This window comes from Borostomias antarcticus, assembly GCF_949987555.1.
Source record: "Borostomias antarcticus genome assembly, chromosome: 4".
Classification (NCBI taxonomy): Eukaryota; Metazoa; Chordata; class Actinopteri; order Stomiiformes; family Stomiidae; genus Borostomias; species Borostomias antarcticus.
In genome coordinates, this window is record NC_140237.1 from 7564576 (window position 1) to 7590056 (window position 25481).

The 25481-nt window shown below is 41.3% G+C and overlaps 1 protein-coding gene across 1 annotated transcript in view; it reads right to left on the reverse strand.

Annotated features, from left to right (window-relative positions):
• The window catches only part of luzp2 (leucine zipper protein 2), a gene marked incomplete at both ends in the record, with an annotated part of 155789 nt that overhangs the window by 65666 nt on the left and 64642 nt on the right, over window positions 1–25481 (reverse strand). The window contains 2 exons of the mRNA XM_084437049.1: window positions 1992–2062; window positions 4931–5048. Coding sequence (XP_084293175.1) covers window positions 1992–2062; window positions 4931–5048 — 189 coding nt within the window. The remainder of the gene's footprint in view (window positions 1–1991; window positions 2063–4930; window positions 5049–25481) is intronic.

Genomic DNA, 25481 nt, shown 5'->3' on the forward strand with positions numbered 1-25481 from the left:
ATCTAGAAGAGTATGAATTTGATCGCGAGGAATTAGACTTTGACGGCAGCGCTTATCGTTTCGAGCCTGAATATAGTGAGGAGGAACTACAGCAAATGGAAGAGATGGAGGCTCGCCGAACCGCAGAGCCAGAGACGGTCGATGTAGCTGTCGCTATACCACGAACCACGGTTGTTGGGTGGTGTGCTTGCAAACATTGCAGACAGATGCCCAGCGAAGAGGAAAGTTTTTGCTGTACCGAGTGGGACCTGTTGCTAACAGCTGACATGGCAAACCTTTCGGTCCATGAGTCTGACTCCTTGCCTGTTGAAAGTGAGTCCTGCTTTTACCACTAGTATTTATGTCAGAGCGAATAAATCTACAGTTTTGATAATGTCATGCTGTAAGACCACTTCTTACAATTCAATTTTTCTAAAGTTAGTCTTATCAAAGGGATTATTATTATTATTATGCTTCCACACACACACACAGGCGCACACACACACACACAGCTGGCAATAAGAACTTACCTCAAGTTCTTCCACTCGTTCGTCTTCTGTCGTTCCTCTATGTAAAGTTGGAACAGCATCATGTTTGAGGAAGACCCTTTTGGGAGATTTCTTCAAGAATAGCCTAGGCTTATAACATTTGTCCTCAAAATGCAAAGCGCACACACGGTGATTTAAGACCCGAAGAATATCCACGGGTGTGTTTACTTCCAAGTAAAGAGATTCTAGCCACTAACTAACTTCAATCTTGCAGGATCGTTGTAGGGAAGTCTATGATAAGTTACGGATGAACGGATTTTGCCACAATTGGCAACGGCACAATAACGTGTCATTGTTGAGATCCCAAACAAATGCTTCTCACGAGCCTGTCTTGTTGTTGCGGCTAGCTTTTCAAGGAAGGAAGCTGAGCCGGAATCCACGGACGTCGCCTACCGCGAGATCAAGGCATTGCGCAATATCGGAATCAGTTAAAGCGCAAGTTTACACACGTATGTGCTGCGACTAAATAGTTTGATGCTAAATATTTTTAAAAATCCTTTCCAGATGAACTAGAATCTTACTTTATGCCGAATTATATGCCAGAACGCCAACTAACACCTAGGTGAGTTTCTTGTCTTTGAAATCGAGAGTTTAACATGTTTTTGAATGATTTTTCAAGATGCCCATCCACATCCATTGTATGAAGAAAACGGTGTTAGAGCAATTATCAACTTTCTCGAAAATGCTAGCTTTGTCAACGTTTTGATATGAATCATTGTATATGATCACAAGTAACCCTAAAACAGGGCTAAACATGCATTTTCCCTTTACTATTCCTTTAAATAAATGTTAGGTAGGCCTATTTAGAGATGGAATACTGCTGCTATCCCTGCAAGAAAGCAGTTGCATACTGCAGTCAAACAGTATTTTAGAGACCTTTTTGACGAGAATTGATCATTATTGTATTGGGTTGAAAAAATACATATCTCCCTCGGTTAACTGGTAAGTCGACTACTTTTTAGGATTCATTACAGATTACTAAAATGCTGCAGTCGTGAATGCCCTACTATACTGAAAACTCCTGTTACACCTAATCATAACCGTTTGAAACATATTGGTCCAATGAGGTTGGGTGATGTAATATGCGTAAACCTGATGGTCTGTGGCCTCACACTGTCCACCATTAGGGACCCTTTTGGCTTGTGAGCCCCAAAGTGAAGCTGAGACTGAAGTGGAGGTAAAAATACTAAAACAGTTCCCACCCATAAATGCCAGCAGTTTATCCCCACCCACAATGCCCTAGCAAGCAACGCCCTACTGTGCCCCATCTGCAAGATCAGCTGGCATCTTCTTCAAAAGAAGGGCTTCTCGCTCAGAGCTGCAAGTGATGCAGTTCCCCATGTAATTGAATCTTTAAAGCACTTTTATACTGTACTTTTATCTCTTATGCTTATAGGTCATAATTCAAGTTATTCAGTTGCTGTGGCCATTTAACATAAAAGAGGGCGGTGGGCTGAGATTTACCTCTGCTTGTGGCTGAGCTCCAGGATTCTCTGGACATCCTTCTTCGCCACTGACTCATCATTTTTCAGTGACTAGAAGAGAGGAACAGAGCTTTTTATTCTGAAAAGAGGAATTGGTTTATAACATGACCATTCACAGCCTAACTCCAGGGTGAAGGTATCATTTCAAAGCACTCACATTGGGAGAAAAAATCAAACAGTCTCCAAATGCAGCACCTTCAAGCTTGCATTAGTGAAGTTCTCTGAAGTGAGGAATAATTAAGGCATTGGGATGGTTTTCAACACAGTTCTGTGTATAATGAATAATTATACATTTAATTTATAAAACACTTTTCATTAAACTCTAAGTACATAACAGAAAACATTAGATACAGAACAAACATGAAACAGTATAAAGGTAACTAGCACAGTGACTGCTGGTGGTACTGGTTATTATTAAAGGTTTTACTGATGATCACTGTACGGTCAGTTCACTTACTCTACATCAAAATATTATAAGTCGCTTAAAATCATATGCTTAAAGACTAAAAGTCGATTAAAGCATGTGCTTAAAGACTAAAATGTAAAGAAATATAAAGGACAGACATTATACATTTAACAGTATATGCATGTTTAAATTAGTGAGTTTGAGCCCATTAGTGAAAGCTTCAACTGGATCAGCCTCTCTGACACTGGGGGGAGGGCGATTCCACAGGCCCGGCGCAGCAGAAGAAAAGGCCCCTCTTTCATTATGCATACAGTAGTTTAGACTGTATTTGTGCATTGGTGAAATTAATCCAACAAATTGTAATAATATCCAATACAGTGTATCACTAAAATTAATGGTCAGCATATAGAAATCATAAAGTCATACAAGTACTTTGAGCACTGTTATTCATAATAAGCTGAGCTTTGACTGTTACACCAATATACTGTGTAAAAAAAGCCAGCAGCATCTGAGATGACTTTTGCTGCATTCCATTTGTATCGGAAATGTCGGGATTCCCGGGTTCGACGTCAAACTCATCATCAATACAGCACCTGAACTCGGGATTTCCACCATTTTACTTGGGTTAAAAAGTCTATCCCGACTATATCAACATCAGCTGCTGACGTCAATCAAGATGGCTACTCCGCGCATCAACAAGACTGTTTATTGGCGCTTCTGTAAATTTGTGTCTCATTAAATCAGTTGCACACACAGTACTGTCCAGCCTCTATCAGTGGACAATGTTGCTACGAAGTTTGTATGCGCAAAATACGTAGTTCATTGTTATCAACTGGTATTTCTAACAATAGATAACAAGAGCTAACATGCCTAGAGCTACAAAGATGGGGCGAAAGTAGGGTCTTCGCGTTTTGTTTCTGAAACGCATTCAACTGGGATGTGACATTGTCTCAGGCACCAAATCCTGAGTTCCGATACAAATGGATTTGCATTTGTTTTAGAGATATTTAAAAAATAAAAATAAAATAAATCTTTTCTCGTATCTGTTGGTATGCTTCTCTTAATCTGAAGCAGAAACATGCATTAACCAAGGTGATCAAGGTCTGCAGCACTATCAGGTACTAAACAGAAACGTCTGTCTGATTTGTAGCAGAATCCATCCTGTCTGAAAGCACCCACGTCTTTCACCCAGAGTTTGAGATCTTGCCTTCGGGTTCCCGCTTCAAATACCCACTAGCCAAAACCAACAGATAACTTTGACAACAGTAACTTGATTATTTTGTTCCAGAGTTAATTTAATGCCAGTCCTTGCCATGACCAGTGCACTGCTACAACCAGAGGCATGCATGCCATCCAAGTTATCCCACAGGGATAGACATCAAAGTATTCCCTGGGAACAGACCATACACTAGTGTGACTGCACTGGCCAGACCAACTACAGGGACTATGTCACGGTTAGTCTCGCATAGCCAGACCTCCACGCTTACGCTGTGCCAGTGCTGGAGAAACGTCTGGCTGGACTCATTAACATTCAGGGATAGGGGGAAAAAAATGCTGTGTTTCTTTAAACCAATCACAATTGTATTCATAGGAGCGGTTGCTAGGTTGTTGTTGTTTCACATAGTCTGGATTGAATCTGATTGGGTGGACAACGGATTTCGCCGCCACTGATTGGGTAGTAATAAATTAATGACAAGGCTTATCCCCAAAACCTACATCCGTTGAGTCAGACTATGTCATAGTAAACAGATAGAACCACCAATTTCAATGAGCCATGGGGTGGAGTTGGGGGAGCTGTTCACTGGAGTTAGAACTTCCATAGCTTCAGTCTGAGTGCCATGCGGTCCAAGGCTGCGAAAGATGAGTCCAAGGAGACCCTGTAATTGGACTGGGTGAGCAATTCCATCCATGGCTGCCTCAGGGACCGACTCAGGCAGAGGCAGACTATTTCACTAGTTCACTTTGGGACACAAATTGCTTAAAAGGTTAAAATTTGACTGCAAAATCGGATGGGATATTATTGTCTTACCTTCTGCAAAATGATACTGGAATTATATGATTTTGCATTGCAACACAATGTTAGCCATATGAAATTGTCATTAATATAAATTTAGGTAGTCCCTAGTATTAAGATATTATCTTTATCATTATTGAGTCATCTGCCTCATATTCTGTTACTGTACCTGATGAACTATATTCCCATAAGCTTACACACAAGAAATCTGATAAATACAAATGGTCACCTCTACATCTCTACCCTTCCAAAAGAAGGATTACATTTCTAGCAACGGGAAGCAGAGCATTTGATCATCAACGTTTGAAAGGAGGATTCTGGCAGAGGATCATTACATGGTGAGCTGATAGACTGAATTATAGGATGTTGAATTCCCAAGCCATTTTGGGAGAACTAAAAAAAGAGCTGTGGAAATTAAATCATGTTTCCAATGGCTCCAAGCCAACAACTGCCTTTAACATCCCCTCAATCTACCAGAGAGAGTCAATAGAGCTCTGACCTGAAGGTTGCCTTTTATGCTGTCCAGCTCCTTTGAAGTCTTTGAGAGTTGACGTAGGATGCCAGTCTTTTCAGTGAAGACCTCCTTTAGCTTCTGTTCCAGCCCCTCATAGCTTTGTCTATCATGGAAGAGAGGGAGAGAAAAATAGAGATTTTCACTATTGTCTGCCACTACACACAAATGCACAGCAAACATGTTGTCCCCCACCTGTAATACGTGTTCCTTTGTGGCAATGGTGGAGTGGAACTTTCTTTTTGAATGATTTGAATATGATGCACTAACCTACTGAGAGTAAGAGGTCAAGCCGAGTGCCGCAGCAAGGCATGTACAGTACATATGTATTTATTTTTTCAAAGTGACAGACACACCAACCGACAGGTGGCATTGTTGAGAACCCGTCAAGCTACTGTATACATACATGGTGACACTGGCTAATGGTGCATTTGTTTATAACTGGGAGGTGGCAAATTGCGACTTGCTACTAGGAATGATTAAATAAAACACTGCATGAACTCGCACTTCCTCGTCGCAAATTCGGATATGTTTCTCAGCCCCCAGTTGCCGGCTGATGTCAATATCATATCATATCATCATGATATCATTCACTATAGCTCGAATGCACACAGGTCGGAGGTAGGTATTTTGCTACTTGGGACTTGCCACGTCCGACCACAAACGAACGCACCATAAGAGAGAGAGAGAGAGACATGTGAACAACATCAATTGTTTGATGTTGAGTAGCAGAGTTGATGGTATGTCATACATGGGCCGTGGATCATCATGGGTGTGAATTACAGCCGTGAAGACAGTGATTCTTTTGTTCTTCAAAAACCACAAGCTACTCATATACTGTTATTGTAGCAGATTATAAGTTATACGTTATTCACCATCAGATGTGGACGGTAGAGTTTTGTTGTTAAACAGGACACTTGTGGTGGTTGTGGTTTCCGACCTTTAGCGCTATATGTGTGGTTGGTTCTAATGCATTCTGTCACACTTTCTGCAGTGTTTATTTTGAGAGCTAATTTTGATTTAGTTTTATAGTCTTTTGACTAAAATGCTATTTAGTTTTAGCCATATTTTAGTCATCAGAGGTGCTTTAGTTTTAGTTTAGTTTTAGTTGACTAAGTAGCATTAAGATTTTAGTCGACTAAATTTACTGGTGATTTAGTTGACTATAGTCGAATGGTTTTAGCTATAAAACTGAAAATTAGTTCGCTAAAACTAGCACATTTACAGAAATGTTGTATTGATGTGCATTGTCCATGTAGTTTTAAACCTTATTAATAATAACTATAAGCAGAGACAAACGTGTAGGGCCAGGGTTTAGCTTGGGGATCCACTAGTTGTAGTGACAAATTGAAAGTGGAAGGAGAAACTGACAGCATTGGCCTTCTGAGGCTCCACCAGTTTGCAACGTGACTTCTTCCTCTCACTCCCTCTCTTGACTGTGGTCAGAAAAAGCTAGCCTGCATTTGCCCTTTGCCACCAGCCAATGTCAGATTGAAAAGTCAATATATCAAATGTAACAGCCCTCAACACAAGGAGGATAATTAATCTTTTGGGAGCTCCTTATAATCAAACAGATCTGTCTGTGTTTTTCCTTGGAACTGCTCATCAATATTACCCCCAACATGCAATGCATTCTGGATTGTTTTCAGCACACCCCAAACAAGAGTAAACATCTTAAATTGTGATAGATGGGTAAAGAAAGCAGGCAGCAAGCTAACCAGGAACAGGGGCGTCAGGAAGGGGTACTTCATGGGCCCTGTGGGTGTGGATAGGTCTTTCATTCCACAAGTCACCATGTATCATTTTTACTATAATTATGGACACTACAATCAATAGAATCTGTGATTATGAAATGAATGTTTATTGATAAAACTGTCAGACTGTCATGTTTGCCAGAAAGAAAGACATCAAACCATTGATCATCCAGTTGTAGCAGGCGCCCCATCCAAAAACAATACAGGTCTAGTTTCACAGGGACTAGACTAGGGACACAAGGAGAGAGGGAGAAAGGAAATAAAATGATGTAAGTTTGGGAAAGGAGGAGGACTTGAGAGAGGTGAGCAGTGAGCAATACATTAGCTAGCTACTCAAGCAAGTAAGCTAGTACCTTAACAGCCATGTAGCTACCAGAGCAGTAAATATTTGGTCTGCTAATCCAAATTGTAATCATAGCTGCTGCGCAACACTGGGTCGGGCATTTTGAAGACTAAGAGGAAGTAGGAGACAAATGACAAATACATGAGGGTCTCTGCCCGGACCAATTATTTCAAACTTCTCAAAGTAAAAATATCTTTAAAATCATGTGTCTGGAATCCAAACAGTACCTGAGTAGGCATTAGCATGTTTATTCTGCACCACCCAGGGCCTGAACTCAGAACCATGGACACCAAGGGAAGGTCATGCTCTTGTTGAGCCAAGTGAGAAGCTGCTAATTTGGCCTTCGCTTGATCTTATAATAAAACTTAATTTCTACAAAAGAACGTTCCTCAAACAAACCTAAATCACACATGAGGCATGTGGCAGCCTTCATGTATGACTGGGCTCAATCAGTGGGCTGGTAATCTGACTGGATGTACTGTAGTCCTAGGCGGGGGTTGGGTGGGGTTGCCAACAACAACGTCTCTGATTGGTGGAGGGGGACGGATGAGGACAGAATTCAAAATACAATTTGGCAGTATATGAGATACTGTGTATAATTCTGAAAAATGTCACACTACATCTATCATATATTCATTCATTCATTCATTCAAACCTTTATTTTGACTCGTTAAAGCACTGAGGTTTCCCTCATTTTCAGGGTTGACAAGTTCACAATAGACACAAACAAAACAAATGCATACAAAATCAATTAAAGCAATCAAATCAATTAAAACAATTACAAGAACAAGTGCAAAGGCCCAGAGCCAGAGACTTTAACTCCATAAATGAAGGGAGCACCTCAGGCTTCAGAGTCAGTTGTAGGCTATTCCACGTATGTGGGGCATCATGAATAAAAGCAGACCTTCCATGTTCTGAATGCGCTTGTGGAACCTTAAAAACAATCCAGTCTCTTGCTCTAGTCTGGTAAGAGCCAAGGCTCCAGTCCAACAGAGATGAAATATATGGTGGAAGTCTACCAATAATTGCTTTGAAAATAAACAGATACCAGTGATAGTTGCGTGTTACCATGCCAGTGAAAGGTCTTTTTTTCATGAACATTGGAGATGTTCTCTAACAAAAAAAGGATAAATGTCACAGCTTATTTAGACCATAGGAATCTTGGGGCGTATTCACATATGTTAGTGTGCACCATTGATGAGCACCAAAAGAGATAGTGATACATTGTTTTCATTTCTCAGTTACTGCGATTCACTTTCACACAGCACTTTCTTTACTCTGGTCCAAATGCAGCACCACAAGTCACATGAAAAGGCTCAGTGCTGTCATTGGACAATATCTTTCTGGGGGCGGGTGCAAGAGAGTCATGAAAAACCAGGTCAAACATGTGGCGTGCACAAGGTAGTTGCGTCAGTTCGAGGTTGCGCACTTTCACACCATAACTGGTGCGCACAAGAATTCGGTTGAAGCTGCTCCGAGACCACCCTTCTGGAGGGTCTCAGTGCGGCTGTTTTGGTGCGCACCTGAGTGCGATTGCTGTGTTCACACAAGCCTAAACGAAGCGCTCTCGGGCCCAAAGCTCATTTGGTGCGCACTAACTAGTGTCTGTGTGAATACACCCTTTGATAAACATTTTAGTTGGCCTACATACTATGATGGGAATGAGTTGTGGACTCTGGACTGAGCATGGATTCACTGATTGACTGAATTGATTGGATTGAATACAGGTGGGACTGATGTAAGCAAACTAAAGACTGGTCAGATGAAGACATGCAAACAAGAGGAAGAAACAGTAACTGCTACAGATTAGGAACATGTTGGCCTGATCTAGCTTGAAGCTGCACTAGGCATTTGCACTAAGCATTTTCTACAACTGCGAGGGTGACTAACACATTATAAAAATACAACAAAGAAACTACTCAGATACTCCCTTAAGGACTAACTGTGGCTAAAAGTTAAGCTAAATGAAACTATGGGGAAGTGCACATGAGGTAGAAGAGGAGGAAGAGGAGACAAATGACAAATAGACACATGAGTCAGAACTGCCTGGAGCATAATTTAAAACTTTAAAATTTAAAATCATGACATACAGCACAATGAGTATTCATTCACATTTTTATCCTCCATCCCCCTGGGCATGAACTCACAAAGTTGGACTAAGGGCAAGTTATGATCTTTCTTGAGCTACCTGCCAAGTGAGAAGCCATAGATGGTTTCCTACTATGACAGGCAAGCAAGGGTTGCATGCAAATGTCACAGGTGTATGTAACATGGAGGCTTCACCAGTTTCCACAAAATGTTTCTTAAAGGCACCACGAGGGGTGGAAAAAAATAAACAAAAGACTAAACAATAAAACAAAGGTACACACTCAATAAGTGGAAAACAAAAGACAAAGCTTACAAACTTACAAGATGGCACAGGAAACACCAGGGACATGTAGGCTGTATACTACCTTACAAAGGCAAGAGACCTTAACTTTTGCCTCTCAGTGCAGAACTGAGAAAAATGGCTTTTAATTAGGTGTAATATTCCCACTATTTCTTTATTAGGAATTGTAATATTCCCACTATTCCTTTCTGTCTTTCTTTCTTTCTTATTATTGTTCTCCCCAGTTTTTTGGCCCTCAACTACTTCTTCATACTTTGTGCTAGAAACTTCATTCAAACTTTAAAATGTTCATGATGTTTAGCTGTTTCCCGGATACATTCAGATTTTTGATATTTTATAGTTTTTTATTAATAGAACTTTTAATAGTAATTTTTGTACTATTGAAATTGCTGGTGGAATGTTCAGCAACTTGATATTTTTAGAGTGGTGGCAGCTGTTGCTTTGAAAATATTCACACATTTTGTAAACTGCTGACACTCCTACAGTTTTCACAGCTCATACACATATTATATCTCAAAATGTTCACACAACTGTGCTGATTAGTATGATGTAAGTATCTAAGCTGTGTGACTTATAGTTTTCATTGTACGACGATTTGTTCAGCACTGCGCTCCCCATTGAAACGTATGGCAAGTGAGTAATTGAATTTTGTGTGTTCTGTGCTTTGGTGCTGTAGAGCTGTGCTGCTGCACTGTGGTTGCTATGGTAACAGTTCACATGAGAGAGCTGGAAGGTATCTTAAAGGTACACACACCTTTTGTGTTCTTCTAACCACGCCACGGACCCCTCAACTCAGCCTTTGAGTGAGCTAGGAACACAGTCTTCACCGGTGGAGTCAGGTAGGTGGCCCAGAGAGGGGTACACTGTCCCCGACTGGCTCTGACCTGAGGTGGCGGAGTCTCATCATAAAAATGGGTAAATATTTTCACTTGTTTAAATTCAAGTCCACTTTCTCTCTGCAGGTTTGGCCACCAGGAACTCCGACTAATCGGGTAGGTTTCCAAAAAGTAATGAAAAATATAAAATAATTTAAAAAAGAAACACTTGAATATATTAGATAAAGTGTTAGTTACATATCTGATCATCTGTGAAACCATATCCTGAACAGTTATTTAAATTTCCAGCAAATTATCTTACTTCCTACAGTAAGTGTGAAAAAAAAGATTGAGCTCGCTGCTATCCTCAGTCCACGACTGCGCTTCAATCTGAGCCCTTTTCCAAACTACGCATGCACCTTGATGTCAGATCCCATCAGCAGATCAGGCACAGTAACAAGTAATAGAAGCAACACCTGGGAAATACAGTACATAAATAACATCCTGTACAGCATTGTGTGCATGACTTGCTGCCATATGGCATCGGTGAAAATGTATCGCAGCCTCATGCAGCAGAGAGAATGAGGGGTAAATCACTCCCCTTCTGCCTGCTTATTCATTACCCAATGGAAATGGCCCATCCATCGCTGTGGAAGAACAAGTTATAATTTTAGGTCCACTGACACAGAAACAGCTACATAATATTTATTATTATATCACAAGAACTCAGGGGATAACAGCCAGGAGGTCTGCCAAAAATGACACCAGCTGCATAATTACGACATGACTTCCTTAGAGTCCGGTGTTCTGGCAACCTCTCTTACATAGATTAGCTTTGTACAACAGAAAATTGTGTTAATGAGATAATGTTTGTTGGACAAACAGGCTTGTGATCAGATCAGCACCAGGCTAATGTTCACAAAGCCCCATTGCGATCACATAATTAAATCTTTTTAGCTTGGGGCCTCTCAGTTCTTCAACCACTCACCCCTGAGTCAAGCCAGAAAAATGACTCGGACTCAGAAGCCAAAAAGTGACTCAAAACAATGAAATGAAACGCCAAGCATCAAAATGGCATTAAGATTAGCGTCCTTGCAACGCGGGCGAGGCATAATTTATTGTCCAGTGAGGATATGTCTATGTATGCTTCTTGACGACAAACATTTCTCTAGCCTTGGAGTCGCACGAAATGTCTGAGTTATATTAGCTTGACCCTGCCATGTAATAGAGAAGTGCTGAGCTGTGGCTTGAAAAAGAGGAAAAGTGCTGAGGCCCACAGTTAACAGCCAAGCAACAGCTCAATAAAGGAAGACCAGGCCCTGGCATCCTCACTCACACAGAGAGCTGCAGGAGAGAGGCTGGACCAGCTGAGAGGGCTGGCCTGTAAACGCTTCATCAGAGGGCCAGTTTATACGCACTTTTGAACAAGGGCCTTTTAAAATAATGGTTAGTAGCTTATTAGATCATTCCACCCCTTAGTGTCATTCAAGAACAGTCAAAAAGTGGAGGGTGTATAGGAGGGGAGAGTGATTTTGTTTAGTATGTCTTTCATAATGCCCTAACACCCCGGCAACATACTGGTCTCTCTGCTACGGTCAGGGAAAAGATACCGCAAGCACAGAGAGACTCAAGAAGAGCTTCTTTCCACAAGCCATCCGGCACCTGAATGACTCTAACGTATAGAACCACTATATGTATGTGACATGTGCGCTGCTATGAAGGGCATTACAGTAAAGAGAGGGGGGAGTGGATGTTTATGAGGAAGTCGGGAGCTTATCTAGTGCCATCCGTATCAGGTGTGCACGCGGACACAGTGGTGGTTGTGCAGCATTGTTTGGTGCAAAAAACCTTTATGCTTTCATGTTTTTAGAGCGCAATCAACATTTTCCAGGATTCCAAATTAAGTCCATCCATTCATCCAACTTTGTCCCGAGCGTAGCGCTCTCTCCAATGAGCACAGCGGTCCATGTAGCCTACTGTAACCAACAAATACGTTTCCATCTCTGTTTGCGTTACATGGCGCTGCACATTTCACCTTGTTATGCTTAAATTATGCTAGCCAGCAAGTTCACAAGCATCGGTCTATTCATTCACAAGTAGGCCTACAAACTTCTGCGTCATTACTGATATAAACCTGGGCTAAGTTTCCCAGAGGCATCGTAGCGCTACGATGAACACCGTATCTTACGATGAACGTAGCGCTACGATGCCTCTGGAAAACTCAGCCGAGGTTTATATACGCCCTGTTCAATACGTCTCGTCATATTCAAGTCTCGTCAAAATATGGGAGCTATAGCCTAACGTAAGGGAATGGATTCAGGAATGTGACATCCCAAAGGTTCTTCCTGGCTCAGAATGGGTCTTTGGTGGGTGATGTGCACACATCTTTTGGGGGGAAACCTCAGTTTTATGCCGAGTAGCCTGCCAGCATATTTAGGCTTATATTCTGTCATTCTGACTGAGCTCACTTTTCACAATCGCGGGAAATCTCACGACATGACATAAAATGGACATGAAGACAAAATGTTTAAAATACTGATAACCTGTCTATTAATTATCTCGATTTTAGTGGTCCAAACCATGGACAATGCAAGAAAGAGCGATGGGCTGCACTTGATACAAGCTATCAAACACATTTGGAAAGGATTTGAATTTCTCAATTTTTTAGCATTTTGGCACTTTGGATTTTCCTTTGGCTCTGGCTAAAATCTCTTTGGGGGGCGTCAACAAATAAAAACCCTGATCCTCCCGGGACCCCTACTCAACTGTAGCAGGCTTTACATATTTGGTAGGCTATTAGTGCACTACTGATACACATTTGACTTTGTTTTGTGTATCTATTTCGATGGGTGTATAGAGCAAATAAAATTAAAAATGTTAATTAATATTGTGCCTGTATCATTGTGTTGCCTCTGGGCCTGATCTACTAAAGGTTTGCACGTATAAAAACGTGTGCAAATGCCTTAGTACCCGCAAAGAAATATGCAAGGTGGTCTATGAACGGTGTGCAAGGGGGATTGTGTCCTTCAAGTGCGCAAATTAACACGCGCTATCCAATTAGTACGTTTGGCCGAGTATGTTTGGGATGTCAGAGGAGAGGATAATCCAAACATATCGCTTATCTAGCAATTCCATTCTGGAGCTATTAGATGAATTAAGGGCTGATTTGGAGCCAGTCACAAGAAGAAGTCATGCCATACCTGCAATAACCAAACATCTGGCTACTCTCCATTTTCTCGCAACTGGTTCATTCCAGTGTACAGTAGCTCTCGGTGCTGGGATTTCCCAAAACAGCTTCTCACCTGTGCTTTCCCAGTACTGGATGTCATGTTGCGCAGGATTGGCCAGTATCAAGTGTCCCCGTACCCAGGACGCACTGATCGAAACCAAGCAAGGCTTTTACGCGGTAGCTGGTTTCCCCAGAGTCTATAAAATTACAAAGTCTATGTGCTCTTTATTTTCTATTAATTCATTTGTTTTAAATTGGCCTAATCATTTTCCCACACAGGAGATCTGGGTTATTTTCAGTGTGTCGTGTGGTTCTATAAAGTTACCGCCGAGCCAAGCTCTCATGCTAGAGGGAATAATTGTAGGCCTATTCTTTTTATGTCTGTTCGCTGCAGAAGGCTTAACTATTTTGTTTTGCAAAACTTTTTATTCGTCAGGCTTCACATAGTCAACGGTAGGCCTGTTTAACTTTTGTTTTTTTCCCCAGGTGTGAGTCGGGATAAATGAGTGTGTGTGAGCCGAGGGAGGGGGGAATCCAGTCTCATATAGACCAATGTTTTCCTGATGTGTTTCGTTTTAAGTTCGGTTAAGGTTTAGTTGTTTAACCTGCCCCTCAAACAGAACCAACGCATCATCTCAGTTCATATTCATGTTCCCTTTAAGTGATAGCGCGTATCCCCTACAGCCCTTCCTCTTGACTCCAGCTCGTCCACTAAAACCTCTAATTTGGTCGCGTCAAATTTACTTTTGCGTTTGCGCTCCTCTTCCATGGTGCAATTGTGGGATACAACACGCAAAAGCCCTCATTTAAATAGGGTATTCTTCACACTTTTGCACCTGTTGCCATTCACACAATTATCTTTGATAGATCACCTGCAAAACACATTCCAACTACACATGCAATCTGAAGGACTGCACACGCAATTTTGCGCTCTTTATTTGGGATCTTAGTAGATCAGGCCCTCTGTGTCTGAAATGAATGAATGGATAAAGTTTGATTTGATGACCCCCCACGCAACATGTCTTCCAACCCCCCAGTCCATCAAGTGAATTTCAATATGAAAGACCTTTAAGTGGGGTATTCCAGGAGGTGCTGTAGCAAGTCGTCGGTCTTTGTGGTGCACTGTTATGCTTGTTGGCTCGTCCTGATGCCACGTTCCATTATGAGAACACCCCTGGCTCCAATTTTGTACAGTAGATCAGCCTGTGTCCATGAAGTTGTTAGCTAACTGGTACAGTAGGTAACTAGCTAGCTGACCTATGACCCCTGCTGTCTGACCCATGTCACGTGGATGGTGACATGATATATGATATACAGCATCAAGGGACCTTAAGGTGATATTTGCGGCATGCATGTACAGGGTGTCACCATAATCAAACACAGGCATTACTAAAGATTGTACAATAGTTTTCTTGGTGTGAGTGGAAAAACCAGACTTGAACAGGAAACCAATTTTACACCTCAAAGATTTTGTGAGGTGCTCCACATGTGGCTGAAATGGTAGTCTAATATCTAACCAAATACCCAGATACTTATAGGAGTCAACCAGTTCAATTTGCTCATGCTGTAGGGTAAAGATACCTGAACTGACATTTGTCCTATGTGACCTTGAAAAAAACATACATTTGTCTTTTTGGGGTTCAACACAAGTTTGTGAGTAATAAGAGACAGCTGAAAAACATTAAAAGCAGCTTGGAGACTTTGGACAGCAGATACAAGAGTGGGTTCCATGGAATAGAGAATTGTATCATCCGCGTAATAATGAATAGAAGTATCTCGAAGGGGAGATATTATTAATATAGATGGTAAATAACAAAGGGCCTAAAATGGCTTTCCATACCGCAGGTATTTTACCAGTGGTGAAAGTCAAGTTGAACAGATGCGTGAGTGGAGATGCAATGACATGAGCACTAAGATGGAGGAGATAGGGATTAAGATGGTCCTCGCCTTCTGATTTCTTTGTTGTCATATGACAAAGTGCATTCAAAACTTCAAACTGGTTTACTGGTCTGAGTGAGAATTGACATTCAGGGGGACAATAGATAAGTGGATTCTTATCCACAAGGGAAGGGTCACACTAGTGGGCAAGTTGCTATTAAAAAGACTACCAGAGGATATAAAATGTTGGTTGAAGACGTCACACATTTCTCCTTTGATAAGAACTGGAGTATCTCCTGTGTCAATCTGCGGGGGGAGAGAGGAAGTTGGTTTGGGTTGGAGAGAGTTCATGGTTTTCCACAAACTGGCAGAGTTTCCACTAGAATTAGCAAAGGAGGCCAGATAAAACTCAGATGTAGCTTTTCTGGTCACTAATGCATCTATTCCGCAGTTGTCTAAAATGCAGGGAGATCAGTGTACCGGGCTTTTGACCAGGCCAGGTCTCAAATATGGAGAGTTTCCTTAAGCTCAGGACTAAACCAGGGGGTAGAGCGATTTTTATTTCTATAGTTCTTATATGGGGCATGTTTATCGGACAGAGGATTAAAAATACAGGAGAAGTGATTAAATGCTAATTCAGAGTCAGTGATTAACCCAATTCTGTCTAAGTCCAAATGGGATCTTTGTTCATCAATTTTTTTTAAATTGCACTTCCTGATAATACGAGCATTGGATTTAAGACCTTTAGTTGATCTAACACAGGCAATTGGGCAGTGATTGCTAATACCACCAAAAACACCACTAAATGGATACTTCAGAGGTCTATTTGTTAGTATAAGATCTATTAAGGTGGCATTAGAAGGATTCCTTGGGTTTGGCCTTGTAGGTGAGGAGATCAACTGGACAAGATTTAGATCTAAACACAGTTCTTTTAACCTTGCAGAATTGCCAGACAACCAGTTTAAGTTCAGGTCACCTAAAACGATCAACTCAGATGAGGCATATGATGACATGAGTTTAAGTCGTCTAGGGTTGAGCAACGAGCACAGGGAGGACGGTAAACACCGATGACTGTGAGGCCAACATCACCTCCCAGGCAAATGTCTAAGACAAGATATTCCAGGTGCTTAGGAACTGAAAAGGCTACCAGTTCACGTACAGAGATCTTTGACATAGATAATAATAATAACACAACACACAGACACACACACACACACTGTTTTTTGTTGTATTTTTTTAAGATTCCTATGATTTTATTTAAACTTTATTTATACAGGGAGAGCCCTTGAGAGCAAGCTCTCATTTACAAGGGCGCCCTGTTACAGGGAGAGAAGCAACATTATTAAAAACAGAAATACAGGTAGGTTATGAAAAACATGTGCAGTCCATACATACAGTACATTGTCTTCAAGTAGTGTCCTAAAGGTGTCCAGAGAGACCAAGTGGTCTAGTTTGAGTGAGTCCTGAAGAGTGTTCCATTTATCAGGAGCGTAAAATGAGAAAGCAGTCATTCCTGTCTCGCTCTTCACATGCGGGGTAAACAGTTTGATGTAGGATTGTGAGCGAGTTTGATAGTTTGAGACACTAGAACTTAGTAGGGATGACGATTACAGAGGGAGCTTACCACATAGGGCTTTGTAAATAAACATGAGAGAGTGATGTTCTCACAGTGAGTGAGGGCCAGCCCACTTTCTGATATAATGTGAGTGAGGAACCCATCACCAGTAATAAAACACAGAGCACTCTGAAACACTGCATCAAGTGGCTTCAGCGTGGTGGGAGAGGCATGCATATATATATATGACATCACAATAATCAAGGACAGACATGACCAGTGACTGTACAATGGACTTCCTGCTGACCAGAGAGAAACAAGACTTGTTCCTGTACATGAAACCAATTTTACCCATCAGTTTTTTGGTAAGATGTTCCACGTGTCAGAAAAGAAAGCCGAGTAGCCATCCCTAGCCAGATGCCCAGACATTTGTACGAGCCAACTATTTCTATTTGCTGGCCTTGCAGGGTGTGAATGTTAAGACAGTTTTCAGGTCGAGACCTTGTGAACAGCATCCATTTAGTTTTATCAGAGTTTAAAACGAGTTTATGACTAATGAGGGACTGCTGAAATGCATTAAAAGCAGTCTGGAGGCTTGCAACTGCTGAGGCAGGAGTAGGACCTAGGCTATATAGAGCTCTATCACTCTGTCCTGGCCTGAACCCTGATTGTTGAATTGTGTACTTTCAAGAAGGCCCGTAACTGAACATTCACTAGGGATTCAAGAACCTTTGCCAGGCAGCACAACGTAGATATTGGCCGGTAGTTGTTTAAGTCACATGGATCACCCCCTTTAAACAGTGGAACAACTTGTGCAGTTTTCCACACGGCTGGAATTGTACTAGAAGTAAATGTTAAATTAATTTGATAAGTTGTGTATTTAGTTGAGGGGCTTTAGCGTGTTTGCAGAAGCATGGATGCTTATATGTAACCGTAATAAAACACAAATGGTAGTATGTAAAGATATTGAAATGCATACTTTTAGTTAAGTATTTCTTAGGTGATATTTCCACAATCACACTCAATAGAAAAAAGGAGGAAATAAAATAGCAGAATAGAAATGAGCATCAATTACTTAACTACTTAATTATTAATTAATTAGATGGGGGTGCAGCAGTCAAACATCATGCCACACCACATCCCTGATCCTGGGGTGAACTAAACTACATCACCACCAACCACAAAAACCAACAGCAGCTCAATCGTAACCCACGGAGCATTAAAGGAGTTTATTTGCTGTCATGACGATTATGAGCAGACAGCAGTTTATGTTGCGCTTCCAATTTCAGGCTGGATTAATCATGTCATTAAGGGGGTGCAAATAAATAGCTTTAATAAGGCGGACAGCCCAAGGCTTGTCAGAAAATTAATATATTCCTGTAGCAGAGCATGACCATCACCCACCACCTGCGCCAAAACCAGTCATGTTTACTGACTCTTGTCTTGTATAAACATCTCAGACAGCGGGGAATATTAATTGCATGGCTGTCAGGGATGTTTGACGCTAAATCCTATTTTCATTGTTTATGAGAGGGACATGGTAAAACAATAGGTTTAGAAGAAGCCGATTTTGCATTGACAATGGTGAGACGAAACCACTGATCAACTCAACATGTCCTGATAGCTGAAGATGAGTAATAAGTTTCATAACTTTATGCCCGACAGCAGCCAGCCAATCTCCAATTCCTGGCGTTTCTTGTTAATCTGTTCGTTTGCAGTCCTTTGTTTTTGTTTGTCTCCCTTTGTACCTGGGCTGCGCCCCGGGCTGATGTAACAGTTGGTTGGGGGGCGCATTATAAATAAATAAAAAATAACATAACATAACATTTAAGTGAACCGACTTTCATCATCAGTAAAGCCTTGAATGAGAACCAGTGCTCCAGCCATCACGAAAACATACAAAAGCTACCAAAAGCTGAAGTAGCAATGGGGAACTGTTGGGGAATGTTACAAGGTAGAGAAGTCAGTGGAGGAGGAGCCAAAGTGTACTCTAAAGATATGGGTCTAACCCTGACCCTGACTCTCCTGAGAAAGATAGGTAGGAGTGACTCCACTGTCCTGACAGTGGTGGGAAGCTCATTCCTACTATTGCAGTGAAGAGTTGTGTCTGAGCCTAGTGAGGCCTGCATCTTTGTAGAGATGGCAATACTAGGCAGCCAGCAGAGGTGGACGAAAAGAGTGCCCAAAAAAGAGCTAATCCAACTAATTTGTTCATCCCTCAAAATGTGTAATTTTTGGCAGTTAGTATTTCAAAACACTGAAATAGAAATATTTAACTTAATAATTCAATAACTACTTGCAGGCATGTTCATGCCTACGCTCAATCACCAGTTGATTCCCTTGACATTAAACTGTCATTTTCTGAGTATAGCCAAACTGATTTCTTTTTCAGGCATCAATTTACATACCATCGTGTATGACTAACACAGCTGAAAATTAAAGTTGATAGAAATTTCAATTAGTTTCAGTTATCCTTGTGGAGCCTCTGAGCGTGCAGTATGTTGTGTAAAAATTAAACCAAACGTATGTAGTCCTTTTTTACTTAAGTTGAGCTTGTCAGAAAATGAATTTTCTTCTCTCCTCATGCACATTCTAAATCATTTTGACAGTGGGCAGGTGACGAAGTCTACTTGCTGTAGCCACGTGGGATAGGCACTCTTTAATAACAAATGAGACCCAAGCTGTCTAGACTTGCCTGCATTAAACTTGTCTGGCAGCAATGAACAAAGGGAATCAATTCTGCAGGCTAATTTAATATCCTGCCAGTGTTTTGCTCACCATATCAGTTCTGCTTCATATTAAATATGGCCAGTATACTTGATTGAGACAGGGAGATGGTTGTCTCCTTCCAAACTACACTCCAGTTGTGACTCCTTCCCTTTCCTGTGGCAGCAGCTTTCATATTGGGCCTATCACACAAAAAATGCTTTAAAAATAGATCTCCTTAGGTTGCCAGTTCCAATTAAGAGTGTATCTAATGCAATTCCACGATCCCGGTTTCAGAGATGTTCTGTGTTGTTAAACCAAGAGATAGTTGTACTGCACAATCAATCCCAGATTGTCCTTGGATGCCAGACATCAATAGCTACCTCAATTTCTGAGACTGATAAAGCAATCCCTGATGTGAAAGAATAATCACGGCCACCTTTACGCTCTTTATGAGGAACACAAATCAAATGTTGTTGCTGTAGCTGCTGCAAAGGCACCCAGAAACCTTGAAGAAACATTGAGGGTTAACAACTAATTGTGTAAGAAATGTGTGTTTGCTTCCCAGCGAGAGCCCTTGTCTGAAGTTGCCCAAAACCCTAAATCTACAGTTACCTAATTATTGCAATTATTGTTTTTATCCTTATTCCTTACCATAACCCCAGGACTGTCTTTAAAGAAAAAAAGTGTGTCAAGTACAATTTCTGAAAACAATGTCCATGGCTGTAATTTTGATTAATCAAATAACGTAGCCTTTTTCAGGCTTCTGCAGAAGAGAGCTATAAACACATTCTTCTTTGGTGACAGGGTTAAGCTTGAATGGTACTAAATATAATCTAAATGTATATGGAATAGTAAGAAAGGCTAGAGATAAACAGATGGATGAAAAAAATGAGATAAATATTGTTGAGATGTGCCCTCAATTATTAATGTTTATTAGTTTTGGTTGTGTTATTTATGACGGGCAAACTTAATGTTCTGTTTATTGATTGATTGCTTGAGTTTTTCGAATGATGCACTGATTGACTAATGACAGCCACTTTGTGTTTCTGGCGTGGTCAATAAAGGTCTCCCTCACCACAGTTGACTTACCTGATCAGCTGTGCGTGCGGTGAGCAGTGACAAGTAGCAGAACGTCTCTCCCTCGTGTCCTACTTTATTTTTCCTTATCTAGTTCCCCCGTCAGTTCGGTGCTTGTTTTATTATTGGGTTCAGAATGCAGTGCTGTAGCCTACACTGCTAACAAATATAAAGAGAAAGAAAGGTGCATTTAATGAGTTAAAAATAAAGAACTGCATTCAGAATATTGGTTAAATGCCTTAATAAACTTGTCATTCTGAGTATTTCATGGTTTGAATGAGTCTCTAACTTGAATAATGAGCGGGCTGTGAAGGAGGTGTTTCTCCCATAGACATCTATACAGTACATTTTTGTATTTCTAATTTTAACTTAAACAGCTTTAAAGTTTTACTTTATCTAAGTTTTAATTTATCTAAGAAAGTGGTTGGAAGGAAAATGAAGTTGCAGAATAACAAAAGCACTAAGAAGATGCAGAGTAATTGCCTAACAGACATTACCCAGTGCAGTACAATGAGCCATGTTGTTTTATAGTGGCTACATACAGTATGTGTAACGAGAAACTCAGAAGGCATCAAGAAATGAAAATAAGGATTTAAAGATTTTTCTCTAAACTAATTTGAGGCTGGGTGACGGAGGTTACCGCCAGATAAACCACAATTTCTTTCAAATAAAAAACCTGATGAAATGAAAAGCAAATTTATCTCAAAATGTAGATAAATGATTTGTTGATATGTAATGATTGAAAGCATTACATATATTCATATTTGCAATGATGCCAGAGCTAGATAGAATATAATAAGGTCTGTGAGAACAGAGTCACATGGAATGAATGAAGTATGTCTTCTGAGTTGTCAAAAGAAAGGCTTCTGTTTTGTGCTTGGAGCCTGTACTCTTGTCTAGCTATACTAGCTATAACTGTCTTACTACAGTAGCCAGCTAGTGTCATCCTAGCTAGTGTTTAGTTAGACATGACATGGGTAACAGATCTTTAGAAGACAGTGGCGGGGTTTTTATAAGGTAGGCTAGTGCAGTTAAGCTTGTGTACGGTTTGTATCCGTGTGTAAAAAACACGATGCTAGCTTACTTTTACAATACTTTCAAATAGTTGCTGTACATCCATCTATTGTGTACCACGATAAAGTATAGGGCTGATAGTAGCCTACCAAAATCAATCAAAACCTTGAAATGGCTTAAACATTTTTTTTTTGATTGCTTCTACCAAATAGCCTAGTCCATGTTAGCCTGATATCAGAATGTCAGTTAACGTTGAGATCTCGGTGGAGTGGGCGGATTTGAATGGATGAAAGGATGACTCACAAGCCCACTACTGCTCGCTCAAACTCCTGCACGTTCGTACCGTTTCATAACATTGAGGCCCCCATCCTCCATGTGAATCTCATAACACACCTGCTTTTCTGTTGTGCGATGGGAAATCGCAGCATGCTTTCACAGGTGTATGAATTAGGAAATTCTAGAGAAATGCTTCTTTTTTTTTAAGAACCACACTTCACACAATTTCCCACTCACTCGCTGTAATGATGGGGAAAAAATATAACAAACGTGTATGGAGCAGACTGGATTGGAAGATTGTAGCTACTTGAATGGATTAATAACTCCTTTATTATGCACTTATTAACAGTATGTTTCACGCAGCTCCCCCAAAAGAGCTGTCTTTGTGTGTTTTTCCACTAAAATATTGCTTTAGTATGTAATGTTTTATTCACATTGTATCAACCTTGACCACATGTAGGGGGGGTGCTGACAGATAATTTGTATTTTGATTGTCGCGCAAGCTTAAGTATACTGATAGCTTCACATGCTGTACCAACAACAAATTCGACCGACATTGGTCGTGTGGTGGTCATCATTACATTAAATCCATTTAAATCCTAGCGTCTAGCTTGGTGGGAAGTCGGCTAATTTATGCTCAGCTGTTTGGCGCTGTATGAGACTTACTTCACAACAGAGACAAATAAATGCAAGTTATAGTTTTGCAACTGAGGGGGCAAACAATACACTCGTTTCGTTTATGTGTAAGTTACCTGGCTGGTTAGCTGTCATCACTCGGGCACTCTGGATGGGGAAAGGGCAGTGGAGGAGTAGCGCGCCTCCGTTTGTGTCTGCTTTTCGCGTTTACCGTTGACAACGGAAGAGAGGGAGGGGAGGGGCACGGTGTGTGTGTGTGTGTGCGGGGGGGGGCTGGCAAAATTACAACGCATTTTGGGGCATTATTATTACACGCTTTTAATCGAGAATCGATCAAACACCACCTCGTGTCTATCTGTGCACGTCCCTGACGGATGGTTACTATAAAGCGCTTCCTATTCATGATATTAAGTCACTAAAACTATACTAAAACTAAACCAATTCAGTCTGACTGAATTGTGAGTCTAGCTATTAGTGTGCTACAGATTTCAGTAAGTGAGACCAACAGTAAGAGACACCAGCAACTGAAAAGATGCAGGGATGGCTTGGTTGACTAGAAGGTTTCGTTGTAAGACATGGATTTCGATAGCCTTCTACAGTAATGTTATACTGTAGCAAAGATGTCTCTGGTTATAGTCATCAACTTTTTGGGGCAAAGAAATGACACATTTTGTGACGTAAATGTGCCATATTCTCATATTCTCTTCATCCTCTCAGCATGGTATAGCCCTCCTTTGCATAATGTCATAATCAGTCCCATTGCATATGCCTTTTAAATTCAAAATCTAGCTTATGACAGGTCCAATCATTGACTTTTTAAAATCTACTTGCTGGCTCCAACTAATGTCAACAGCTGAGAAAGCAGCTCAAGTGCACATATCATGCAAGCCCCACTCCTGAGCACATTTGCAATGAATATCGTCAGATTCAAGTATGATTTTGTTTTGTAAGATATAGGTAGGTGCTGTAAATTTGAAGGTATTGAAGGTAACTGTGGACAAATCACAGGGTGCACACCTCCCCCTTCCTACGTCTATGTTTATAAGATAGAGATTAAACCAGACACTTTGTTTAAACATTACACAAAAAAACTGAATAAAATATCTGTAAAATATCTGCTGCACCACTTGCACACGACCTCTGATGGGTTCCACAGACCCTAACGGCACACACACTGAACATAACACCGCTCACCCACCACACTACACTCTGCACACACACACTGTACTCACCACACCTCATTCTGTATAGTACGTACACTGGTTGTGCCTCCCCCTTTATTTTTTTTTATTTTTTTAACAATATATCGGAAATTGTACATTACATTACATTACAGACATCTAGGCATCTAGACAAGAGCCAGTGTTTTTTTGTCTGCATGGCTGTAAGCCAGCGCATCTAGACAAGAGGCAGTGTTTTTTGTGCATGGCTGTAAGCCAGCGCACCTAGAATAGCGTTTGTCCGGTTATCACTCCCTCCCTCTGTTCAATGTTGACCTGCATTTATCTGTTGGCAGCACAAGAGGCAGTAGTCCAGCACACCAAAATAAAGAAGGACACCAAAACCAACCCGCCGATCTCCGCTGCACAAGTAGAGTAGCGGTGAAAGCATAGGTCTCCCACCCTGGAGACGGGGGTTCAAGGCCCCAGTGGGGATGACTTTATGGGACTATACCCCAAACGTCCACATGTTCATCCTTTCACTCCAATCTTTTTATCCCTTACCTTTGTCCAGAAACAGAAGTTGAACCAATTGCAGCAAAAAAGCTAACATTACAGGAATCATCAGCCGCTACCATTAATGTTATGGAAGCTGCTGCTAGTTGTTGTGAGTGTATGAGCTAACTGGCTATCCCGCTCTTATTGTGCTGGATTAGCATTGGAAGCATTGGAACTGATGTGTCCAGGCGACAAGACCTATCTTAATTTATCAGACATTATTTCATGTCATTTCAATTCACAGCTATTTCAGTGGCGTGACTAGCTTCCGTTCGACCAGTCCTGAACAGAAATAAGACAGCCACGCACATAAGCCAGGCTGGACCTGGCCTGGTTTGGTATTTAGTATTTGCACTGTTTTTTGTACTGTTTTGCACTGTCATGTCTTTGCACTGTTCTGTCCTGTCCTGCACCTTGCCCTGTGTAGTCTACAACAGTGTATGCCTTAATCCTAGTAAAATTCCTAGTAGGTGTGAACCATATACGTGACAATAAACATATCTTTAGTCTTGAGTCGTGTACAGGGAGTACAGTAGTGGACACAGAACACAGCCCTGGGGGGCTCCCATGTTTAAGGTGAGGGAGGATGAGGTGTGGTTGCCTACCTTTACCACTTGGTCTATTCGACAGAAAATGCAGGATCCACTAGCACCAGAACCTTGAGCTTGATGTTGAGTCTGGGTGGGGTTATAGTGTTGAAAGCTGAACTGTAGTCAATGAACAGCAGTCTCACATAACCCGACACGTTCCCCTTGCTCTTGTCTAGGTGGGATAGGGTAGTGTGGAGGATGTGAGCTATCGCATCCTCTGTGGATCTGTTGGGTTTGTATGTGAACTCTAGGGGGTCTAGTTTGCTGGGCAGCGAGGAGCAGATGTGTTCCTTGACCAGCTTCTCAAAACACTTCCTCACGAGGGAGGTGAGAGCTACCGGGTGGTAGTCATTGAGGCAGGCTGGGCTTCTTGGGTACGGGGATGATGGAGGACTTCTTGAAGTATGTGGGGACAATGGACTGGGCAAGGGACAGGATGAATATCACTGCATTTGGTCGGCACATGCCTTGAGGACCTGCCCTACAACCCTGTCTGGTCCTGCGGCCTTCCTGGTGTTCACTTGTTTAAACACCCCTCTGACGTTGTGTTCAGAGA